The following is an 18,578-nucleotide window of genomic DNA, read 5'->3' as shown; positions in this document are numbered from 1 at the left end:
CAGACTGGCATCGTTTCCGGGGTAGCCGGGGGGGCGAGCCCAAAGGCGGGCAGAACCAATCACCTGTCCACGCTTCAGGCCAGGAAGAAAGAAAAGGCTCCCTTGTGACTTTTTTTTTTATTCCACAAACGACAGTAATGAAAAGAGGAAGCCGCACTGAATGCAATGCAGGGATAAATGCGAAACAATTTGCCTATGGTTACTTGTGGAATTTCTTTTTATTTTATTTTTTCTCCTTTTTATTAAGTTGATATAAGCGTGTGGTGACGTGGAGGGGGGGGGGTGGCTTTGGGAGAAGTGAATGTTGGTCAAGTGCTAGTATGTGTGCGAGTGTGTGTGTGTGTGTGCAGCGGTGAGGTGAAGGAGTGTGTGTGTGTGGGTGCCTTCATGCATGTGTATGGTGTGCATATTTTTGTGGTGCTATGCCCTGGCTGTTGTTCATACAGTGAGAGAGCACATTAATGCATATGTGCAAGCAAAGAGAGAGAATATATATACATACACAAATATATATATATTTATTTAATGCACATTCAGACCTCTGGCAGAAGCCAGTTGGATGACTGACAGGTGCAGACTAGTGCTCCTTAATCTACTGCCAGCCAACAAACCTGTCCCAAAACATGAGAAGGAAGCAAGTTACTAGTCTTTTACGATCCCTTAATTGACAGTGTTGATCAGGTGTCATTGGGGATGATGCATTCACTGTGTAAATTGGTTTGATTTTTTTTTTTTTTGGGGGGGGGGGTTCGGGGGTGGGGGGTGGATGGAGAGTTGTGGAGTTTTAAATCCCAGTGTTAGATTGCACATGCTGCTGTTTTAGTTTATTTGAGGTCGGTGGATTCCCTTCTGTCAAAATAAATTTTGCACGTTGCTGCCAGTAGTTTGCCACAGAACCCAAAATAATCTTGAGAGGCAGGTGGAATCCAATTTGCTCTGCCGTTGCCTGGTAACAGGTCATCTACAGTCCTGGAACATTGCGTTTCTCTGTGAGAGCAAGGCAGATTTGCGGAAAACAAAACCAAAATGCGCGCTGCCTTCTCCTCACATTTATCTGCACCTCCACGAATCTCTCCTGCGCCCCTTTTCCCATTTCACGTCTGCTCAATCGCTGTGAAACCAGGAGACCCTCAACCTCAAAAAAGTTTTTAAGTATTTAAAACCGACAAGGAAAAAAACAGACGGCACCCTTTTGCCTTTTATTGAACTTCATCCAGGCAAATAAAAGAAAGATTATGCATTTTATGTCTTCTGGTGTTTTTTAAAATGTATGTATATGTGTATATAAGAGAATTCCACTGACGGAGTGTCTTGATGAAATTAATCTTTGAGGTATGTGTGCACGTGAGTATTGTTGCATGGTATATCCTGAGTGTGTACGTGGTCCCTTTTGACTAAATTACATTCTTGTTACTCTGTTCCTTTGCCCGAGTCAATGACAATGTGCCACTGACGGATAGAGAATCCCACTCTCCACAACGGCAGACCCCAATCGACCAAAATATGGTTTATTCAATCTTTCATCCTTTATGTACAAGTTCTTGATTGGTTAATTTTGCAAATGAGACATCAGCGTGGACAAGTCAAACTTCAGTGACATCGTTACAAAGGTAGGAATCTGACTGGAGGGAGTAGCCTTTGAAACAGTAATGATTGACGAAAGTTTCTGTTACCTAGTTACCATGTCATGGTTTCATTGGCTTTCCTTGGCTTGTTATTTTTCCTGCTTCAAAATATGAATAAGTACAATAATACATGAATGTAGTCAAGAACACATGAAGCTTAGAACAAAATCCCTCATCTTCAGATTGAGAAATGCGTTGCGAAAGAGTTGTCTAATTGGCTTCACCTATTCAATTCCCCTTTTTACTGTATCTCTAAAGCCACGTGCGTTGTAGCAACCATTTATTGTACAATTTTATACCAAAACCCCAAGGACACTGAAGACTAATAAATTTGACATGGCCTGTCCTCTTTATTTGTTCTAAAAAATCTGACCTAAACATAGTAAATACTGAAATAATAGACCATTTTGCAAAGTATTGGGTTGAATAGATTTTTTTAAAATCCCCCAGTTTTCCTGTGGGAACCAAGCCATTTAAGGTACATGTAAATGCAGGTTAGTGCAGAAGATGTGTTTTGATTTATTCTAGATACCTCATTAGGTTGGTCCACTGCCATTTCTAAATGGTAGATTGTTTCGGATTTGTAGATTAGGTAGATTTAACTTGTTCGGAAATCTCTTGCCTTTTGGCTGTGCACTACACTGTATTTTAAGAATATTAATATAGAATATTAATGGATATATATACTATGATGGCATCTCACACTAGTTATTTAAACAATGTGTAGATTTTCCAGTTAGCCAGTTAGCCACACAAATATCCCATTCTAAGCCATTACACATAGAACTGCTTTTAATAAATTAAATACCTTTATAAAATGGGTAATTACACTGCTATGGTAAATAATAGAACCTATTGAGTTAATTAAGGCTTAAATTCTATGTTTTGTTAATGTACACATACCATATTTGCGTTCCTATTTGTCAACTGCCTCGTGTGTTATACAGTTAGAAGTAAATAATCGCATTAGCTTACACGTTAGTGTACATTAGTAGTGTTAAGTGTGACCTCGGTAGCTCTGCCCGTGGAACAATAATGCTCCTGATTCGGTAGCAGTATAAGAGTGCCATCACAGAAAGACTTTCAAATACCATTCTTCCTCCCTCATGCTTCAACTGAAAAGAAGATGTCACTAATAACCTGTTCTAGAAGGCAAAATAATGAGTTAACATTATACAAGTTATAAACATGTTATTGACATTATTAACATTAACAGGTTACGTCTAAATGCACATTCAAAAAGCTCATCCATATTTACAGTATGTACACTAAGCTGTGATAATACACAAAGCATTTACAGTAATTCCAATATAGCAAAACATTACAGCTATGCAAGTTAGATGCTTGATGATATAATGGTTCCTAGAGGGCAGTGTCATTGAATTTCTGGCACAGTGATTTCGCTAACTAAGAATCTGATTGGCCACATCACCTTGCTGCAAGTGAGTGTATCTGACAGAACACCAAAAACAATTTGAGTCAGCTGCTTACATGTATTACCTGTGAACAAATAACCTATTCCTTGTGACGTTCAACAGGGAAAAAAAAGGCTCCATTTTCTGAATATTCCCAACAGTATACAATCAAATGTTCAGCAAGGACAAGGTCCATTAATGATCAAATCTGTAACTTTGGTGTGGTGATCAAACACTCTCTTTAATGTACCACATGGCTGCTGCTCTCTTCAGTGCTCATAGCAGAAAGACAGCGATGCCTCAGAGCACTCTCACGGTTGACGCTGAACACATTGATCTTGGGATCCTATGGGGTCAAAATGTAAAAGGGGCCCTGGCATGGCAGTGGTAGCCATGTTGGCTCCACGGGTGCTGGATCACCTCTCGATGCTTTTGCAGCGCTGCTGAGGCAGTTGCTAAAGCTCGTCCTCTGAGCTGTCGGCCAGGAGCATAGCCTGGTCCTGGCGGCTGGTCATCTGTCTCTGCTGTGTGGACAAATACACATGGCACACACTACTTAAGAAAACCACAGCCATTGCTCTGAAGCAAAGTCAGAGTTTGAGATAAGCTTTCTCCCTCGCTGCCTCTCTCTGTCTCTCCCCCTCTCCCATACCAGCTCCTGTCTTCTCTTCCAATTGAAATTTAAAATGCCTTATTGGCTAGGAATAGAAACCGGTAAACATTGCAAAAGCAATATTTAATATCTAAATAATATAGCTATATTTATTGCTATATTCCAGCAATAAAAACTTTTATGTTCATACAATGTATGAAGCAAAATATGTGACGGAACAATGTACAGTATCAACACAAATAGTGACGATAGAACAAACTCAGTGTAAAACGGTTGCTCTCTGAACTAGAGTAAAGCAAGAAACAGGGAATCCAAAACTCACTGATATGAATCATTGTTCATAAAGTCATGGATAAAAATAAACCTTTTTTGTTGTTGTTTTTGCCAACTTGCAAGAAATATTCAATATTTTGCTATATACATGTATTAATGAGTCTACTGGTTTTTATTTTTCCTTAAGATCAGCAACTGATTCAAACTCAAGAAACTAGGTGACCTGAATGAACTGCATAACAAACTGCTTTAACTGATCAATTGGTGTGTTACTCAAGTGCTGAGTATCAATGAAAGCCAGCAGTCCCAGAGGCTCTCCAGGAGTGAGGGCCACTGGCTCAAAGACATGCTTTTCACAGCATTTAATCTTCCATCCATGTCAACTTTCCTTCCTGACTCTCCCCAAAGGAGATCAACTAATTGTTTTTATGAATGTCTCAATTAGAAACACAAGTGTATGATTAGTCCCTTGACTGTCTATGGGGACCCCTGGAGGCTAACCATTGAAACACAAGTTTAAAACCTTGTAGGTCACATGGTGGAGACAAACTGGTGGCCCAACACATCAATGGTCATAGTCCTCTCTCTATATCTTTTTCTCACCTTCCTCCGCTGCTGTTTGATGTTGTTTCTCCTCTTGCGGTGAACCGCCCTGATGCTGTAGAGAATTCCCAGGATGACAAGAGCGCCTGCGATGCCAATGCCCACCGGTGCCAGCATCCCAGACACGTATCCCGCCTGGCAGCCATAAAAGGGCAGCGCTGAGAGACGGGCTGGTATACAGCGCATCACATGACCACATGCAAGAGCTGAACTGAGCTGGGCTGAAGGATGGAGCTGGCATTTTTCTTTATAACGATTGGCACCACTAGCCTACAGGCTAATGAGCTTGCAGTTTTTCTTACTCTGCTGAGCACACTGATAGTTTTTAGTCATTTGCATAAGGTACATACTGTACACAAGGTACACACACAACAGCCTTTGTCTTGAGGCATGCCATTTGAGCTCTAATTACAGGCCCAACACCCGCCTTCACATACAAGAAATCACGGCTCATTTTTAAGCACCAGTCAGAAATTACATTTCAGCTGGTATAAAGTGCAGGCAATTTTCAAGGGAACAGCACTTGGGTATCATCAATTACCTTGTTTTTGGCTTGTGTCCTCTTGTACAATAAAAATGGTCACTTTATAGGGGACATTTATCGTGGTGATCTTACCTCATCTCTGATCTTCTCTACCCAGCTGCGCACTGCAGAAAAAAAATTAAAAATTGTTTGGCTATACAAATGAGTTGTCAGGCTGGACTAGTAAAACTGACCAAGTGCTGTTTTATGCCTTCTCTATTTAGGCTTTTTTGGGGCTGCAGCTCCAGATTCCTTTGAGAAACTGGAGCACTCAAAATGTGCAAATATGTTTTGAATGCTCCAGTTTTTACTTTTGCCTGGACAAGGACATTCTTAAAATTTTTTATACTTGGTATCCCAGACTGATTGAAATGGTTTCCAGGTACATAGATGATTTTGGGTCCCTCCCTCTCAATCCCTCTTTCCCACATAGCATAATGAAGTTCATCTTTATTAAGATATTTATTTGACCCTTCCTCCCACACAAGCGTATTTTAAAAACATGTATGCAATGTGACACTAAGTCAGACTTAGGTAATAGATTAGTAGTAGAAAATAATGATATTTATGAAGCCATGCTACTCACAATATTCCTGTCGTGTTTTGTTTTAAAAATTGTATGGCAGGGGTGTACAACATGGACCAATCCACTTCAGGATTGTCTTCCATGCACTGCACTTATTTCATTAGTCCAAAAATGTACTTTATCTGAAATTTTGTTTTAAAATCATATGTTTCTGCTTTCAATAGCACATGCATCCTCACTGAAAAGATTTTGCTCTGGTCCAATATAGGAGTAAACCAACACTGGTGTTTAGTGCAGCTGTTCAGAAAATGAAACCATGGTATTTATTTGGAACAAAAAATCAGCACACACACCAATCCTCCAGGACCAGAGTTATGCACACCTGGTCTTGGAGCCCCAGATCTGTAGAACTGCTGAAGGAATTAGGGATGTATTTTGAATTTCTGTTCCAAAATGAGCCAGTTTTCATCCATGGTACAACTTCTCCCTCTAGCGGACATTCTAACACAGTAGCTGTTCCATTTCTGTTTGTTATGCACTCTATAATAACATGCACTTCAATGACTGTTATACATGCAACCTGTTCAATAAAAGACCCCATTTCATTCCTCTTTCTTTTGCAATTCTCAGAACCTGTTTTAGTCTATTCTGACAAGATATGTTTTTTAACCATTGAATGGACATGCGTCTCTCTCTCTCTCTCTCTCTCTCTCTCTCTCTCTCTCTCACCCAGGCCGTGGTTGCGCTGCACCCACAGAGGTGGGCGTGGGATGCGGCTGTATGCGGGGGGCGTAGGAGGTGGCACAGGGGGCTCCATATCCTCCTCTTGGCTTTCATCTTCCTCTGAATCCTCCGTGTCCTCATCCTCCTCCTCCTCATCATGTTCTTCTGCAAGACAAGCCAAGTTAAGCCATGTAAAACCAGACAGCCTATTTCTGTCTTACAGAGCCCTCCCCATGTGAACACGCACCTTCATACTCTAGTTCTTCCAGTCCTGACATAGGTTTAGGCAGCAACAGGCCAGTTGTCTTGGCAACAGTTGTCAAGACGGTCTGCCCAGTAGCACTTGGGGGTGGGGCATTGGTGAAAATGGGATGGGACTCCGTAGCTGCATCAGCTGCGCCATATTCTGTAATAAAAATACAACAAAAAAAAACATGCAGCTGACAACATTACGAGATCTGAATGACCAACATCGTTGTGCACTCACACTAAAATTCACTTTCTCTCACCCTCAGGGTTCCTGCTTCCGTGTTTGGGCGGGAAGTCTGAAGGGGGTGCTGTGAGAGACAGCAGCACTGGAGTGCTCACAGCATTGGGGATCTCTGAGCCAGACATCTGCCACGGCAAGGAGAGCGAGTCAGACGGAGCAGGAAGAGACTCGTCTGAGATGGAGGGGTCCGCATCAGCAGTCGCCAGGTCAACAAGCTCCACCTCTGATTGCATCTCACTGGATGGCTGCAATGTCATCAGGGAACCACCAGGGGGCATGGTGGCCATCACCTCTGGATCAACATCGTCCAAGGGTTCAAACAACAGGGGGAGGTTCTCAGGGAAAAGAGTTCCCTCGCTGTCCAATCCAAAAGCCATGTCCTCTGAGACAGTGTGATCCAACGGTCTGGCAGATATCCGCACACTGCCAGAGAGAGGGGTGGGACCAGCCTCGAGATCAGTAAAGAGTGGTCCGCCCTCCTTTTCCAGCACTGTCAAGTAAGAGAAAAGAAAACAGACGCTGACCAATCAGAGTCCATCCGCCATCAAATAGCTGTGGGAGACAAACACTTAAATTGGATCCAGTCCAACGGTCATGTTCTATCACAGACCCCATGTACTCGTTTCCAGAGTCAAAAATAGCAATTAATTAGGCTACCTACAGCCCCTGCTGGAATTCTAAATGGGACATACAGATCTGAGAGGCTCTGCACACCGATAGGAGGATCACTGGCAGCAGAGCACAGGTCTCTTATCTTCTATCTGTCTTTAACATGAGTCCTTGTGCAGCAACACTGGAATTCACTGTTTGAATTCAGCATTTGCTCACATGGGCCCTGCATGTGTAAATCGCCCACCAGTTTGTTGTTGTATTAGTACAGGAATGGCACATGAAAGGAAAATAATGATGTAGGAGTTATTCCTCCAGTGCCACTTCTGATGCTGACTCAGCACAGCACATCACTTAGCCACCCTGACTGTAATAGATATATCAGCCAGCCTACAGCTGCCCACATGCCCAAATGGCATCCACTGGCTACAAAGAGATTTTTTTATTGGAGCCTCACAGCCCCTATTGCCTTCTGCTATGGATTGCATACACACCCCTATCTTACCTCCATCCTGCTGAGACGCTCCTGAAACACTGGTAATGTCGAAGACCCCCTGCTCTGCTTCCAACGGCTGAGAAGGTGCCGGCTCTCTTTCTTCTCCTGGGGGGCTAGGCTGAAGAGGGCCAACTGCCGTAGTGGCCGGTCCTCGGTAACTATTTGGGGTCAGGGGGAAGTGCGCCTCCAGCGTTGTGGGGGTGGAGGTCTGAACATCTCCTGGGACTGCTGTGAGTTTCAGCTCAAGGCCATCTGTGCTGAGAGTGCCTGTCAGAAAAGGCCCCAATGACTCTGCTGTCTCTTCAGCCTGGGTCTGGGTGGGGAGGCCTGGTGGCTTGAGGAAGGGAGTCTTCGTTGAGTATGCCCCTTGTTGGCCATCATCAATACTCAACATCTCTCTCGACCCCGCCTCCTCTGCACTGCTGAGCCTTGCCTCTCCGCCACTGGTCTCCGGTACAGACAGAGCCGTGGAGGAAGCCTGTGGATTGTGTGCTGTATGGCCAGCTACTTTGGTCCCTGGTGTAGTTGCACGGTCAGCTGATTTGGTCCCTAGTGTAGCTGCACGGTCAGTTATTTTGGTCCCTGGCACACCTGCATGGTCACTTTCTTTGGTCCCTGGTGTAGCCCCTTTGGGTTCTGAATCCATCTGCATCTCTGTGTCCACAGAGATGATCTCAGTGGCCTTTTCCACAGTCAGCAGGGACCCAGACACGGTCTGCTCAGTGGTGCCTGGCTGGGATTCAGCTGGAAACCTTCCACCTGGCTCCTCCTCCCAGGACAGGCTTCCAAGATGGGGCCCCCTCTCAGGGCTACTCCTAAGAGCTTCGTCCACACTGCTTCCCGGGGCAGGACCTTCAGCATCCCCTAACATTTTCTCCAGGACTGCTGCATTGGCCAGGAGCCCAGCCCCAACCAAAAGGAGGGTCTGAACAGTTGCATGACCAATCATCTCTCACTTTAAGGAGGGCATTGAATGCCTTAGCAGGTGGAGTAATAACAGGCAGGTCCAAAGCCTTAAGGAGGAGCCATTGAAAAGATAAATGAAGTAAAGAAAAAGGTTTAACCTCATTTTAAGAGCTCACACATTGTCAAGTAGTTACAGTGATACTGTGTATTCTATTATATAATTGTAATGATGAATGACATTAGATATTAACATTTGCATTATTAGTGATGCCAACATTACTAACACCAGTATGAACAACTGTAGTACAATTAGTAGCACAAGCTACATAAAAATCAATAACTGACCATCACTGAAGCACATTGTGTTTAGTTAACCGTTACATTATTGTGCACGTAAGTACAGTAAAACGGTCAAACAATACGAAATAAAGGCAGAGGCCCAGGCAGACAGGCAAAGCCAGCGAAGCAAAAGAATTCTCATTGCGATTCTCATTGGACCCTGGTCCTCAGGAGACCGGCTGTGTTATCATCACCGAATAACAAAGGCGGGCGGGTAGCAGGTCAACATCACATAATCTGATCTGTGCACTTCTGTGTTGTTCTTCTCCATTTTCGTTATATATCTTGCAGCCACGTATTGTTTACAGCCAAAATAAGGCTATCACAACTAGTTTATTGCTGCTACTTGTTCCAATAGGTTGACCATTACCATCATGCAAACGAAACTTTATAAACACTTAACCTCATAAATTACTGTAATCCGCCACAGAAAGTAGCCTGCATCATCGTCTCACACAGTGAAAACGAATTTTAAGACAGTTTACTGCAACTGTGACTCAAAACGCAGTCAGCTATACGCATATACTGCGGTGAATCTGCGATGCATTTTAGTGTAATTAGACACGAGGTGTAGGCTATAATATTTCAAATGACGATGCTCAACGCGATAATTTATTTTTATTATTATTTCAGGTGTTCCGGTTGTTTATCGTATAAATGCATTGCAGCCATATATATAATTCGATACACTTGATATTCCGATGAAAGCATAAATTATATAAGTGACAACAGTATATTTTCATATAATAACCAGCACATCGGTAAATATTAAAGTAAGAATAAATATATGCATTTGTCCTTACCTGCCGTAAAACATCGGATGTGATATTTAGCTCATTTAGCAAGAAGTACGCAAATGAACATGTTCTGAAAGCCAAGCATAGGCTACCACTTGCAGTCTGTGATTTAATAATAGAAGCAGCTTTTATTGATCTGAAGTAGGCTACGCAGACTGAATGGTTTTGGACCGCTGAATTTGACAATGCGAAAGGCTCGGCGAGCGCGTTCCTGATCTGCGTCCGTGTGCGCGCCCCGGTACAACTAGTGGAGCTGGTGGTGGGTTGCAGCCGGTTCTTTTATGTTTAGTTTTCGCCTGTGTATCTGGGAAATACATATTGTACAATGTATTGTATTATTATTTATTATTGTTTCTTTTTGAATGGCCTATTTTTTTCTTCCATTTTCGAATATTATCATGTTCGATAGCATTCATGGAAATGTAATTATAGCAATACTCGTAGACTACTTGCGAAGCCTACACACACACAAAAAAAAAAAAAAACCACAGTGGCGAAACAAAGCTATTTGTTCTTGCTTTTGGTGGGCCTATGACAATAATACAGGTATAATTGCAAACATTTGCAAATTTCTAAAAAATGCGGTGCTGAATGGATAACACCCCACTTGAGTCATGTTGGTGAAATAATAGGCGCTGATAAACTGCAGGAGTTGGCACATCTAAGGAGTGCCACAAGAGGAGTGGCACATCTAATGGCAACTCACACATCTTTGTTCAATGTTTCGACGCAAAATTCACAAAATATTTGCCAAGGCAAGATCTTGGAGATCTTGATCATCTTGCACTATGAGAGCTGGCCTTTTTATTACCTGATTTTCAATTGTAAAATCTTAAACTAATTTATTCGTAAAAAACGGCCATTTGTATTATGGCAATGTATATATACATACTCATTGTAGAAATAAATATATTTATAACATACATACCGGCAAGGACGAGTGTTGTCGTTTCCTGTTATTCAGGCTATTTTGTGAGACAGCATACTGATATTCAGCAAGGACCCATCTCTACGCCCCACCCCTGCTGCAGGGTTGAGCTTGTTGTCAAACATTTTAATTTTATATGTTGGTCTGGAATTTGTGAAGATCAGTAACTATGCCGTTGTTTGAGGGTCTTGGGAGTGGAGGGGAGAAAACTGCAGTAGTTATTGATTTAGGAGCAGCCTACACAAAGTGAGTAGATTTATTTTCTAGTTACCTATGCTATTCGTCTGTTTGAGCTGGCTTGCTCATGGCGTCGTTTGCTAACCATAGCTAATGCTAATGTAGTGCGCCTTACAGTCAGTCCTGCTGGCATCTCATGGTTGGCAACCTTTTTTCACAAGTCCAATTATTGGCTTGCACTATAGCCGTCCCCCCGGCTGACATCGTACATTAAGACTGCTAAATATGTTGCACGTTTCCTTGTCGTATCGCGCCTAAGGTGACCAGATAAAGCGAAATGGGACGTGCTGTATTGCTTATGGGTACAGCAAGAATACTATGATTCTGGCCTTCTAATGGGTGTGTACAGTGACTGTAACATAATTGCTTCTGTCGGCAGTTTTTACGTAGGCTCCTCTAGACAGAAGCTGCTTTATTTTGACAGATATAATCTGCTGTAGCTAACTACCTAAGCCTAGGAAACGCATTTTTGTAAATAGGATCTTGAAATTGCCGAGTCAAAGTATTCGGTGTAGGCTAAATGCATTGCATTTGCATCAGTGCAGGATGAAACAAAGACATGGAGTTTAAAGCAAAGTCTCGATGAAGACCCAGTGTGTAATATGAGACATGACATATTGTGGAATCAAAGGCCTGAAGCACAGAGAAGCATTTCAGATCACAGCAGCGGTACGGTGTGACTGTCACCCGAACGTCGCTGTCCTGTGGATACAAGGCACAAGGCAAATTTTTATTGGTGGAACCTTTTCGATCTGACGTCGCCGCTATTATCAACAATAAAACAATTGACCCTTTATTAAGCCGCTCTCAAAGTCCGTCATCTTCATGTTAACAAACATTTCTATTGGCAAGTCAGTTAGGGAATCTACTTTGTTCACATCAGTGGTAATTTGACAACAAAAACAATCGATTAGAGACAGATTTATTTCAACTTTAATCTACTATATCAGTATTCTAGTGGGTCAAATGTTTACTATCTCTTTAAACAGTCTGGAAAATTCCAGAAATTGATGCAATGACTTTTTACAAGCTTCTGATTGGCCAATTGTCATAATTAGGAGTTAATTGGGAGTACCTGGAGTCACTCCTAAAAGCTTCCCTATCTGCACAGGTTAATGTTTATACACTCCATGTTGAAACAAAAGTTAGACACTACGATGTACTGCATCTTTCTAAGAAATGTGTGCTTTGTACAGGTGTGGATTTGCCGGAGAGACAGGACCCCGATGTATCATTCCCAGTGAGATCCAGAGGCCAGGGGTCCAACAGGTAAATCAGGGCTTTGACCTGTATTTTATATAATGTCAACTCATGAGCTGAGGCCAAAGTAATTATTATCTTGTATCACACAGCCCATCCGAGTGGTTCAATTCAATATCAACACAGAAGAGCTCTTCTCCAATCTTAAGGAATTTATCCACATGCTGTACTTCAGGTATCAACCCCTCTGCCTCTCAGTCATTTTCTTTCTTATACATATACAGCCTTTAGCCCTTTTAAACATACAGGACAGGCTCAAGTGCTGAGCTGTACTAAATACTCTTCTCTCAAATACTACTCACAATAACTTTTAAAATAATAATAAATAATAATTTGAATAATTTGTTAAACATTTTTAAAGGAAAAAATGTGTGGTCATCTGTTCAGCAACCAAGTGCTTATTATAAAGTGTCCTCTTCTTAATTTGCTATGGCATAAAATAATTGGGCAGTACATTTTTGGAAGTTGAGTGCAAACTGCTCCCCTCTATTATGAAAAACACAAGAAGCACATCAAGGACCTTGGAGTTGTGTTAATCTCTTCCCTTACTGGCACTCTAAGATACCATCACAAGTGTCTGTTTGTAGTATGTTTTGCAATGTGCACTGTTACCACCTTTACTGAGAATGGTTTGATGGATCCCCTTCACTACAGACACCTGCTTGTGAATCCACGGGACCGGCGTGTGGTCATCATTGAGTCCATCCTCTGCCCTTCACATTTCAGAGAGACCCTCACCAAGGTCTTCTTCAAGCACTTTGAGGTACAGGATTGAATGCATTGTTTGCCTTGGGATTGGGGTTTTCTCTTGTGGGTGTGGCTCGTCTAATGTGGGTGGGGTTTATGCAATCGGCAGGAAGGGTACGGTCTTGATCCATTACGCTTCCCTCACCTCCTCAGGTTCCCTCAGTGCTCTTCGCCCCCAGCCACCTCATGTCCGTTATGACCCTAGGCATCAACTCTGCGCTCGTGATGGATTGTGGGTACACGGAGACCTTGGTCCTGCCCGTATCCTTAACTGGAGAGACGGATTGATGGGTTTTCAAATTAATGGAGTTGGCAACAAAATACACCAATTAAAATGACAGGGAAAATTAGCCTTGACAGGAATCCTTAAGGTCACTTTCAAAGATATTTTTTGAAACATTCTAAAGGTGAAATTCAGCTCATCAATCAACACTGTTTTTTAAAAAAAAGTAATGTAGTGGTTTTGACATTCTTTGATGGACCTGTTGGCAAAAAAATATTTACTTTCATAGTCTTAAGTTATGGTTTCAGTTATCCTCATCGTTTTTTGGTGTCAGATTTCTAGTGCATTAAATCTGCAGAAGTAAAGTTGGCTTAACTCCAGCCAACACTGTTGAATAGTTGGTATTACAGCTATGAACATGAGGTGAAAAGTGTTTGAAATGGGTGCAGAATTCTATGTGTCCCGGTTTGAGGGAGCATTCTCCTTAATGGTAAGCAGGTGTACGAGGGAATCCCCATCCTCTCTGCCTGGGAGGCCCTACCTTTGGCAGGGAAAGCGATTCACAAGTGAGTGCCTGAACAGCAACTACAACCAGTTCCATATCTCGCATAACTAAAACCCTATGAGAAACCAACCTCTTCGCCGATGTTGTGTATGTGTGTGTGTTCGTCTTTCTGTCTGTTTCTGTGTGGGCCTGTCTGTGCATATGTGAACTCTACAGAGAGTTGGAGACACAGCTTGTGGAACAGTGTACAGTGGACACAGACTCCAGCACCGGTCAGAGTCTGCCTGCAGTCATTGGTGAGTCCCCTCTGACGGTGACCCTGTTTCAGACTGGCATGTTGTAGACTGGCCCCTCCTGCCCCACTATATGCCATAACGTTGTGTCACAGCTGTGATTGAGTAGCAGTTGGCTTTATGGAATGGTTAAATTATTGCAGTTGACCCTATTACACATCGGCCCACTTCTACAGACTGCATCTATCACCACTCAGTTTGTTTAGCCAGTCAGTGGTGGTGGTTGTTTTTCACATGTAAAGGATTATTAACATATGTGTTATGGGTGATTTGATGCTGAAGTTGTTTTTATATAACAATGATAACCGTTTGTGTTTTCCCAGGAAATGTTCAAGAAGATGTCGTGGAAGATATCAAAGGTAGGTATACTGGGAAGAATCACAGCTTAAGATGTGAAATGAAGTCTGAATTGTTTATTCACATGCCGGTGCTTACTGGACCTCTTGTACCTCTCTTACATATTCCTCTGCTTTGGGCTTTTATTTTCTTTGTGCAAACTGCTGAACAAGCATACTATTAAAAGAAGAATAAATCTTCAAGCGTCATACTATTCCATAAAGCCTTTTTGATTTGTTTTCCTGTTTGAAGATCCGGTCCATTTATAACAACCTGCATTTTCTTCGGAGAATACATTGGAGATTGGCATTAAAAATAGAGCCTCGTTCGACTGTTGAGTTCCGTTTGTCTTGTTGCAGTCAGGACCTGTTTTGTCAGTGACCTGCAGAGAGGGCTGAAGATCCAGGAGGCCAAGTTCAACCTGGAGGGCACAGCAGAGGTTTGGATTGCACCTTGAGCTGCATTACAGAGCATGAGTCACGCTTCTGCCAGCTGAGCCACACTAGAGCAGTTATTCTCAGATGCTCCTCCTGCTGATCTCTAGTATAGAGATCCGCGGTGCACTGTGATTACAACAACAGTGTGGTTTATGGTGTAAAGCATTATTTGTGGTTTATAGCGTCCAGACCCGCCCCCAGATGTGGAATATCCATTAGACGGAGAGAAGATCCTCCACATCAAGGGTTCGATCAGGTGACTGCCTCCCCCAGCAGTTCTTGCAGTGCAAATGTTGTATTGACGCGTTGCTGAGTCACGCCGCTCTCACGGTTGCTTTGTTTTCTTCAGGGGAAGTGAAAAAGGTTATCGTTAAAGTAATTTCCTCCTCTGTGCATAATCACGGCTAGGTCTGTGATACATCTTGTTTGTGCCTTTTGTTTGCTTTGGATTTTCCTAGAATTCATGTGAAAGTGTTACTCAGCAACTGACGCGTAGTCAAATAATAATAACTGTAATTATTGCCTGTTTCATAAATTCCCCCTAGGCTTGTCTCTGTGCTGACTGTGATTTGGTTTTATATTTGAAGGGACTCTGTCATTGAGATGCTGTTTGAGCAGGACAATGAGGAGAAGTCAGTGGCAACCCTAATGCTGGACGCTCTGGTCAAGGTAAGACGTAGTATTGTAATTAGCGCGTATCTGAACACAATTAATAATTAACATGTGTCATATCATTTATATTTTGTTTGAGTGAAAAATGTGTAATGGCACTTTTCATTTAATAAAGTAAGTTTCTGTCCACAAATTAGTTCTGAGAATTCCCTCCAGCGAGCTGAAGCGTACTTCTGGGTGCTCATAAGTTGCCTGTATGCTGCTGTTTTTGACTATGGGGTTGAGGGGGACGGCTCACAAAAAGCCCCGCCTTTGATTGGAGCTCAGTGCTGAGCGTCTCCAGAGCAGAAAGCCCTCAGTGCAAGAGTCTCTGAGCTTCTGTTTCTGCGTGTGAGTGCGTGCATGTGCGTGCGTGTGCATGCGTGTGTGCGTGCGTGTGCGTGCATGCATATGCATGCGTGTGTATGTGCGGTCATGGATGAGTGAGTGCGTGTGAGAGTTATGAGAGACATTAAGGGCCTGATTTGCTAAGTTTTTTGCAACTAGTTTCAAGATAGTTTTTTGGAGTTTTTTGAACAGCGTGTTTAAAGCTCTGCTTCATTTGCAAAACTATTAGGCAGTACCATTCGCTGATTGTGTAATTAGCTGTTGCATTAGTAAATAAGATGTTAATTTACACACCAACATACCCTCGTCAGGCCAGATTTTGCACTGCAGGTTTTATGTACGTACATCTAGCCCTAATTGTTTATGCCTTAAGCAGTTTTACCCAGAATCCCGTAGAGTGACAGATGTTGAAGTTCATGACCTGGGCAGCAGTAAGGAGCTGTGGGAATGACTCTGTCATCCTGTTGCTTTCAGGGATTTCCTCAATTCACATGCATCTATGGTTCAATAGACTGTGGGATTAGTGTTATTTTATTGTGGTTTTGGATATTTGCCCAGAAAGTTTTCTAAGGCAACAACTTTCAGAAGAGAGAAAGATTTCAGGGAGAGATTTCAGCATCTGTTAATGTGTTATTGCTTTATTGTATTTTTTTTTTTTTTTTTGCAATGATTTTGTTTTTTTAATAATATAAATATACATATAAGTCCTTGATAAAGAGTTTTCTATTGTTATGTAGAAGTAATATAATGATCTTCAATTAATGATCTTTCTTTCTATTCTTGTTTTTATTCCTGTTGTTGTTCTTATTGGTATTACACTTATTTTTTCTTAAATAACATTGTGACTTTGATGTCAGTGCCCGATCGACACCCGTAAGACCCTGTCGGAGAACCTGGTGGTGATCGGGGGCACGGCCATGCTGCCGGGCTTCATGCACCGCCTGCTGGCCGAGATACGCCACCTGGCGGAGAAGCCGCGATACCAGCAGGCCCTGTCCACCAAGACCTTCCGCGTGCACAGCCCGCCCGCCAAGCCCAACTGCACCGCCTGGCTGGGAGGTGAGTGACATCCCCGGGCCCACTGACTTGCCCTGCATCCAGTAAAATCCCCGTTTGTGCATTTCCATTAAAGTTTAGGGTGGAAGGCTATTTATCTAGTTATCTATAGCGACGATGTTCGGGTTTTTCCCACGCGTGCCAGTGAATTCGGCGTGGTGCGATAGCATTGCCGGAGGCTAATTTTCATTGTAGTCCCTGGACAGTTCAAAACGGTACTACGGTAAAGGTGAAACACGTATGCATTACAGTTATTGAAATGTTCCCAACCGCACCATATTCAAATGAATACAGTGTGTAGCATAAAAATGTCTCACACACTGAAGGGTAGCCTGAGGTAAGGGTTGGGTTTGCGGTCAGGGTTACGAGTGAAGGAGGGAACGTCGACGCACTCGGACATCTGTGAGCAGATCTGCCCGTGTGCAGCCATGGAAGGCCTCGGGGCTGAAGGGGAGAACTTTCTGAAGCTCTGAACTTAATTATTTCATTTGGGAAGCTTAACTTGTTCCAGCTGTATTTGGACTCCAGCTCTGATAGTTATTATGGTTTTGTAGTTTTTTTTTTTTTTTTTTTTTCCCCTTCCCTTGGGCTTCCTTATCTTCAAACAGATGTTATCCAAATATTATAGCTTTGCTGTGCTTGCAACTGGACATTTAACTAACCGTTTAAGCCCAGTGTTATTCTCTTTTAAACCCTGAAGGCCAGAATGGAGACCATCTGTCAAACCGAGGCGGTGTTGTTTGTCGTCATGGTCTGCTGTCCGAGAGCGCTGGAGGCTAATTCTTTATGCGGAGCTGTCTTGTTCTGTTCTGTACTGATGGGCAGTGCTGTCGTGCGCTTGACCCCGGTGTTGTTGGGAGATCACCTGACCGGTCCCTCCCGCCCCGACAGGTGCAATATTCGGGGCCCTGCAGGACATCCTGGGGAGCCGGTCGGTGTCCCGAGACTACTACAATCAGACGGGCCGCATCCCGGACTGGTGCAGCCTGAGCGCCCCGCCCCCGGAGTCCTTGTACGACGCCGGCAAGACCCCGCCCCCGCTCATGAAGAGAGCTTTCTCCACAGAGAAGTGAAGCCCCCCCCCCCCCTATACAGCTTTTTCACTGACCTTTGCACTTTCTGCTCCGCCCCCTGGCCACCGTCCCCGCGGCTGCGGTGAAACTGACGTATGCCCCTCCCACCTACTCGGGCCTAAGCTGTTTCTCCTCCTCCAGAAGCGCCTATTCCCAGAACCCCCCTCCCGCCTAACCACACCCCATATATGACTGATCCCTACCCAAGTCCATCAGACCTACCCAGATATACTTCTGTTTCTCTAACCCCTTCTCCAGCTACACTCCTATTGGTCACCCACTCTGTCCCTCAAACCTGTTCCCAAGCTACATACACCTGTATCTCTCAGGCCTCTCCCCCAGTCCTGCCCCCATACCTCAGACCCTTGCAACAGCTGTCATGCCTACATCACCGTACCTGTGTAACATTGTTATTAACACTGCTCATTGCAATAGGGAAGGCTACCTTCATGACACTACCACGCAGTGTAGAGTTCCTGGTATTTTTCTTGTGAATGCCATGTACAGAGCCACAACTTAAAAAAAAAAAAAAAAAAAAAAAAAAAA

At 43.3% G+C, this 18,578-nt stretch overlaps 2 protein-coding genes across 2 annotated transcripts; one reads left to right on the top strand and one right to left on the bottom strand.

The window, feature by feature from the left end:
* Positions 1–1,487: 1,487 nt before the first annotated feature.
* LOC118230319 (armadillo-like helical domain-containing protein 4) lies at positions 1,488–10,223 on the bottom strand. The gene is made up of 8 exons (XM_035423202.1): positions 9,945–10,223; positions 7,906–8,909; positions 6,811–7,281; positions 6,549–6,707; positions 6,308–6,466; positions 5,146–5,177; positions 4,530–4,664; positions 1,488–3,564 (listed from the first exon to the last, which is right to left on the bottom strand). The coding sequence occupies exons 2-8, from the start codon at positions 8,843–8,845 to the stop codon at positions 3,496–3,498; spliced, it is 1,965 nt and encodes a 654-aa protein (XP_035279093.1). The 5' UTR covers positions 8,846–8,909; positions 9,945–10,223; the 3' UTR covers positions 1,488–3,495.
* A 699-nt stretch (positions 10,224–10,922) lies between these two features.
* On the top strand, positions 10,923–18,047 carry LOC118230800 (actin-related protein 10-like). Its single transcript, XM_035424119.1, has 13 exons — positions 10,923–11,112; positions 12,300–12,372; positions 12,456–12,538; positions 13,018–13,126; positions 13,264–13,371; positions 13,832–13,899; positions 14,055–14,134; positions 14,455–14,490; positions 14,827–14,906; positions 15,087–15,160; positions 15,492–15,573; positions 16,761–16,962; positions 17,851–18,047. The coding sequence occupies exons 1-13, from the start codon at positions 11,036–11,038 to the stop codon at positions 18,030–18,032; spliced, it is 1,254 nt and encodes a 417-aa protein (XP_035280010.1). The 5' UTR covers positions 10,923–11,035; the 3' UTR covers positions 18,033–18,047.
* Positions 18,048–18,578: the final 531 nt, after the last annotated feature.

Source organism: Anguilla anguilla, chromosome 6, assembly GCF_013347855.1.
Source record: "Anguilla anguilla isolate fAngAng1 chromosome 6, fAngAng1.pri, whole genome shotgun sequence".
Classification (NCBI taxonomy): domain Eukaryota; kingdom Metazoa; phylum Chordata; class Actinopteri; order Anguilliformes; family Anguillidae; genus Anguilla; species Anguilla anguilla.
The sequence above is the reverse complement of the archived record's forward strand: the minus strand, read 5'-3'. Positions and strand labels throughout refer to the sequence as shown.

Excerpts from the sequence above, each read along its gene's own strand:
- LOC118230319 (XM_035423202.1), bottom strand. The coding sequence starts at position 8,845 with ATGATTGGTCATGCAACTGTTCAGACCCTCCTTTTGGTTGGGGCTGGG. Across the intron at positions 7,282-7,905 it reads AGCGTCTCAGCAGGATGGAG|TGCTGGAAAAGGAGGGCGGA; the intron begins GTAAGATAGGGG and ends CTTACTTGACAG. Across the intron at positions 4,665-5,145 it reads TAGAGAAGATCAGAGATGAG|GCGGGATACGTGTCTGGGAT; the intron begins GTAAGATCACCA and ends TATGGCTGCCAG.
- LOC118230800 (XM_035424119.1), top strand. The coding sequence starts at position 11,036 with ATGCCGTTGTTTGAGGGTCTTGGGAGTGGAGGGGAGAAAACTGCAGTA. Across the intron at positions 14,491-14,826 it reads TGTCGTGGAAGATATCAAAG|TCAGGACCTGTTTTGTCAGT; the intron begins GTAGGTATACTG and ends GTCTTGTTGCAG. Across the intron at positions 14,907-15,086 it reads ACCTGGAGGGCACAGCAGAG|CGTCCAGACCCGCCCCCAGA; the intron begins GTTTGGATTGCA and ends TGTGGTTTATAG.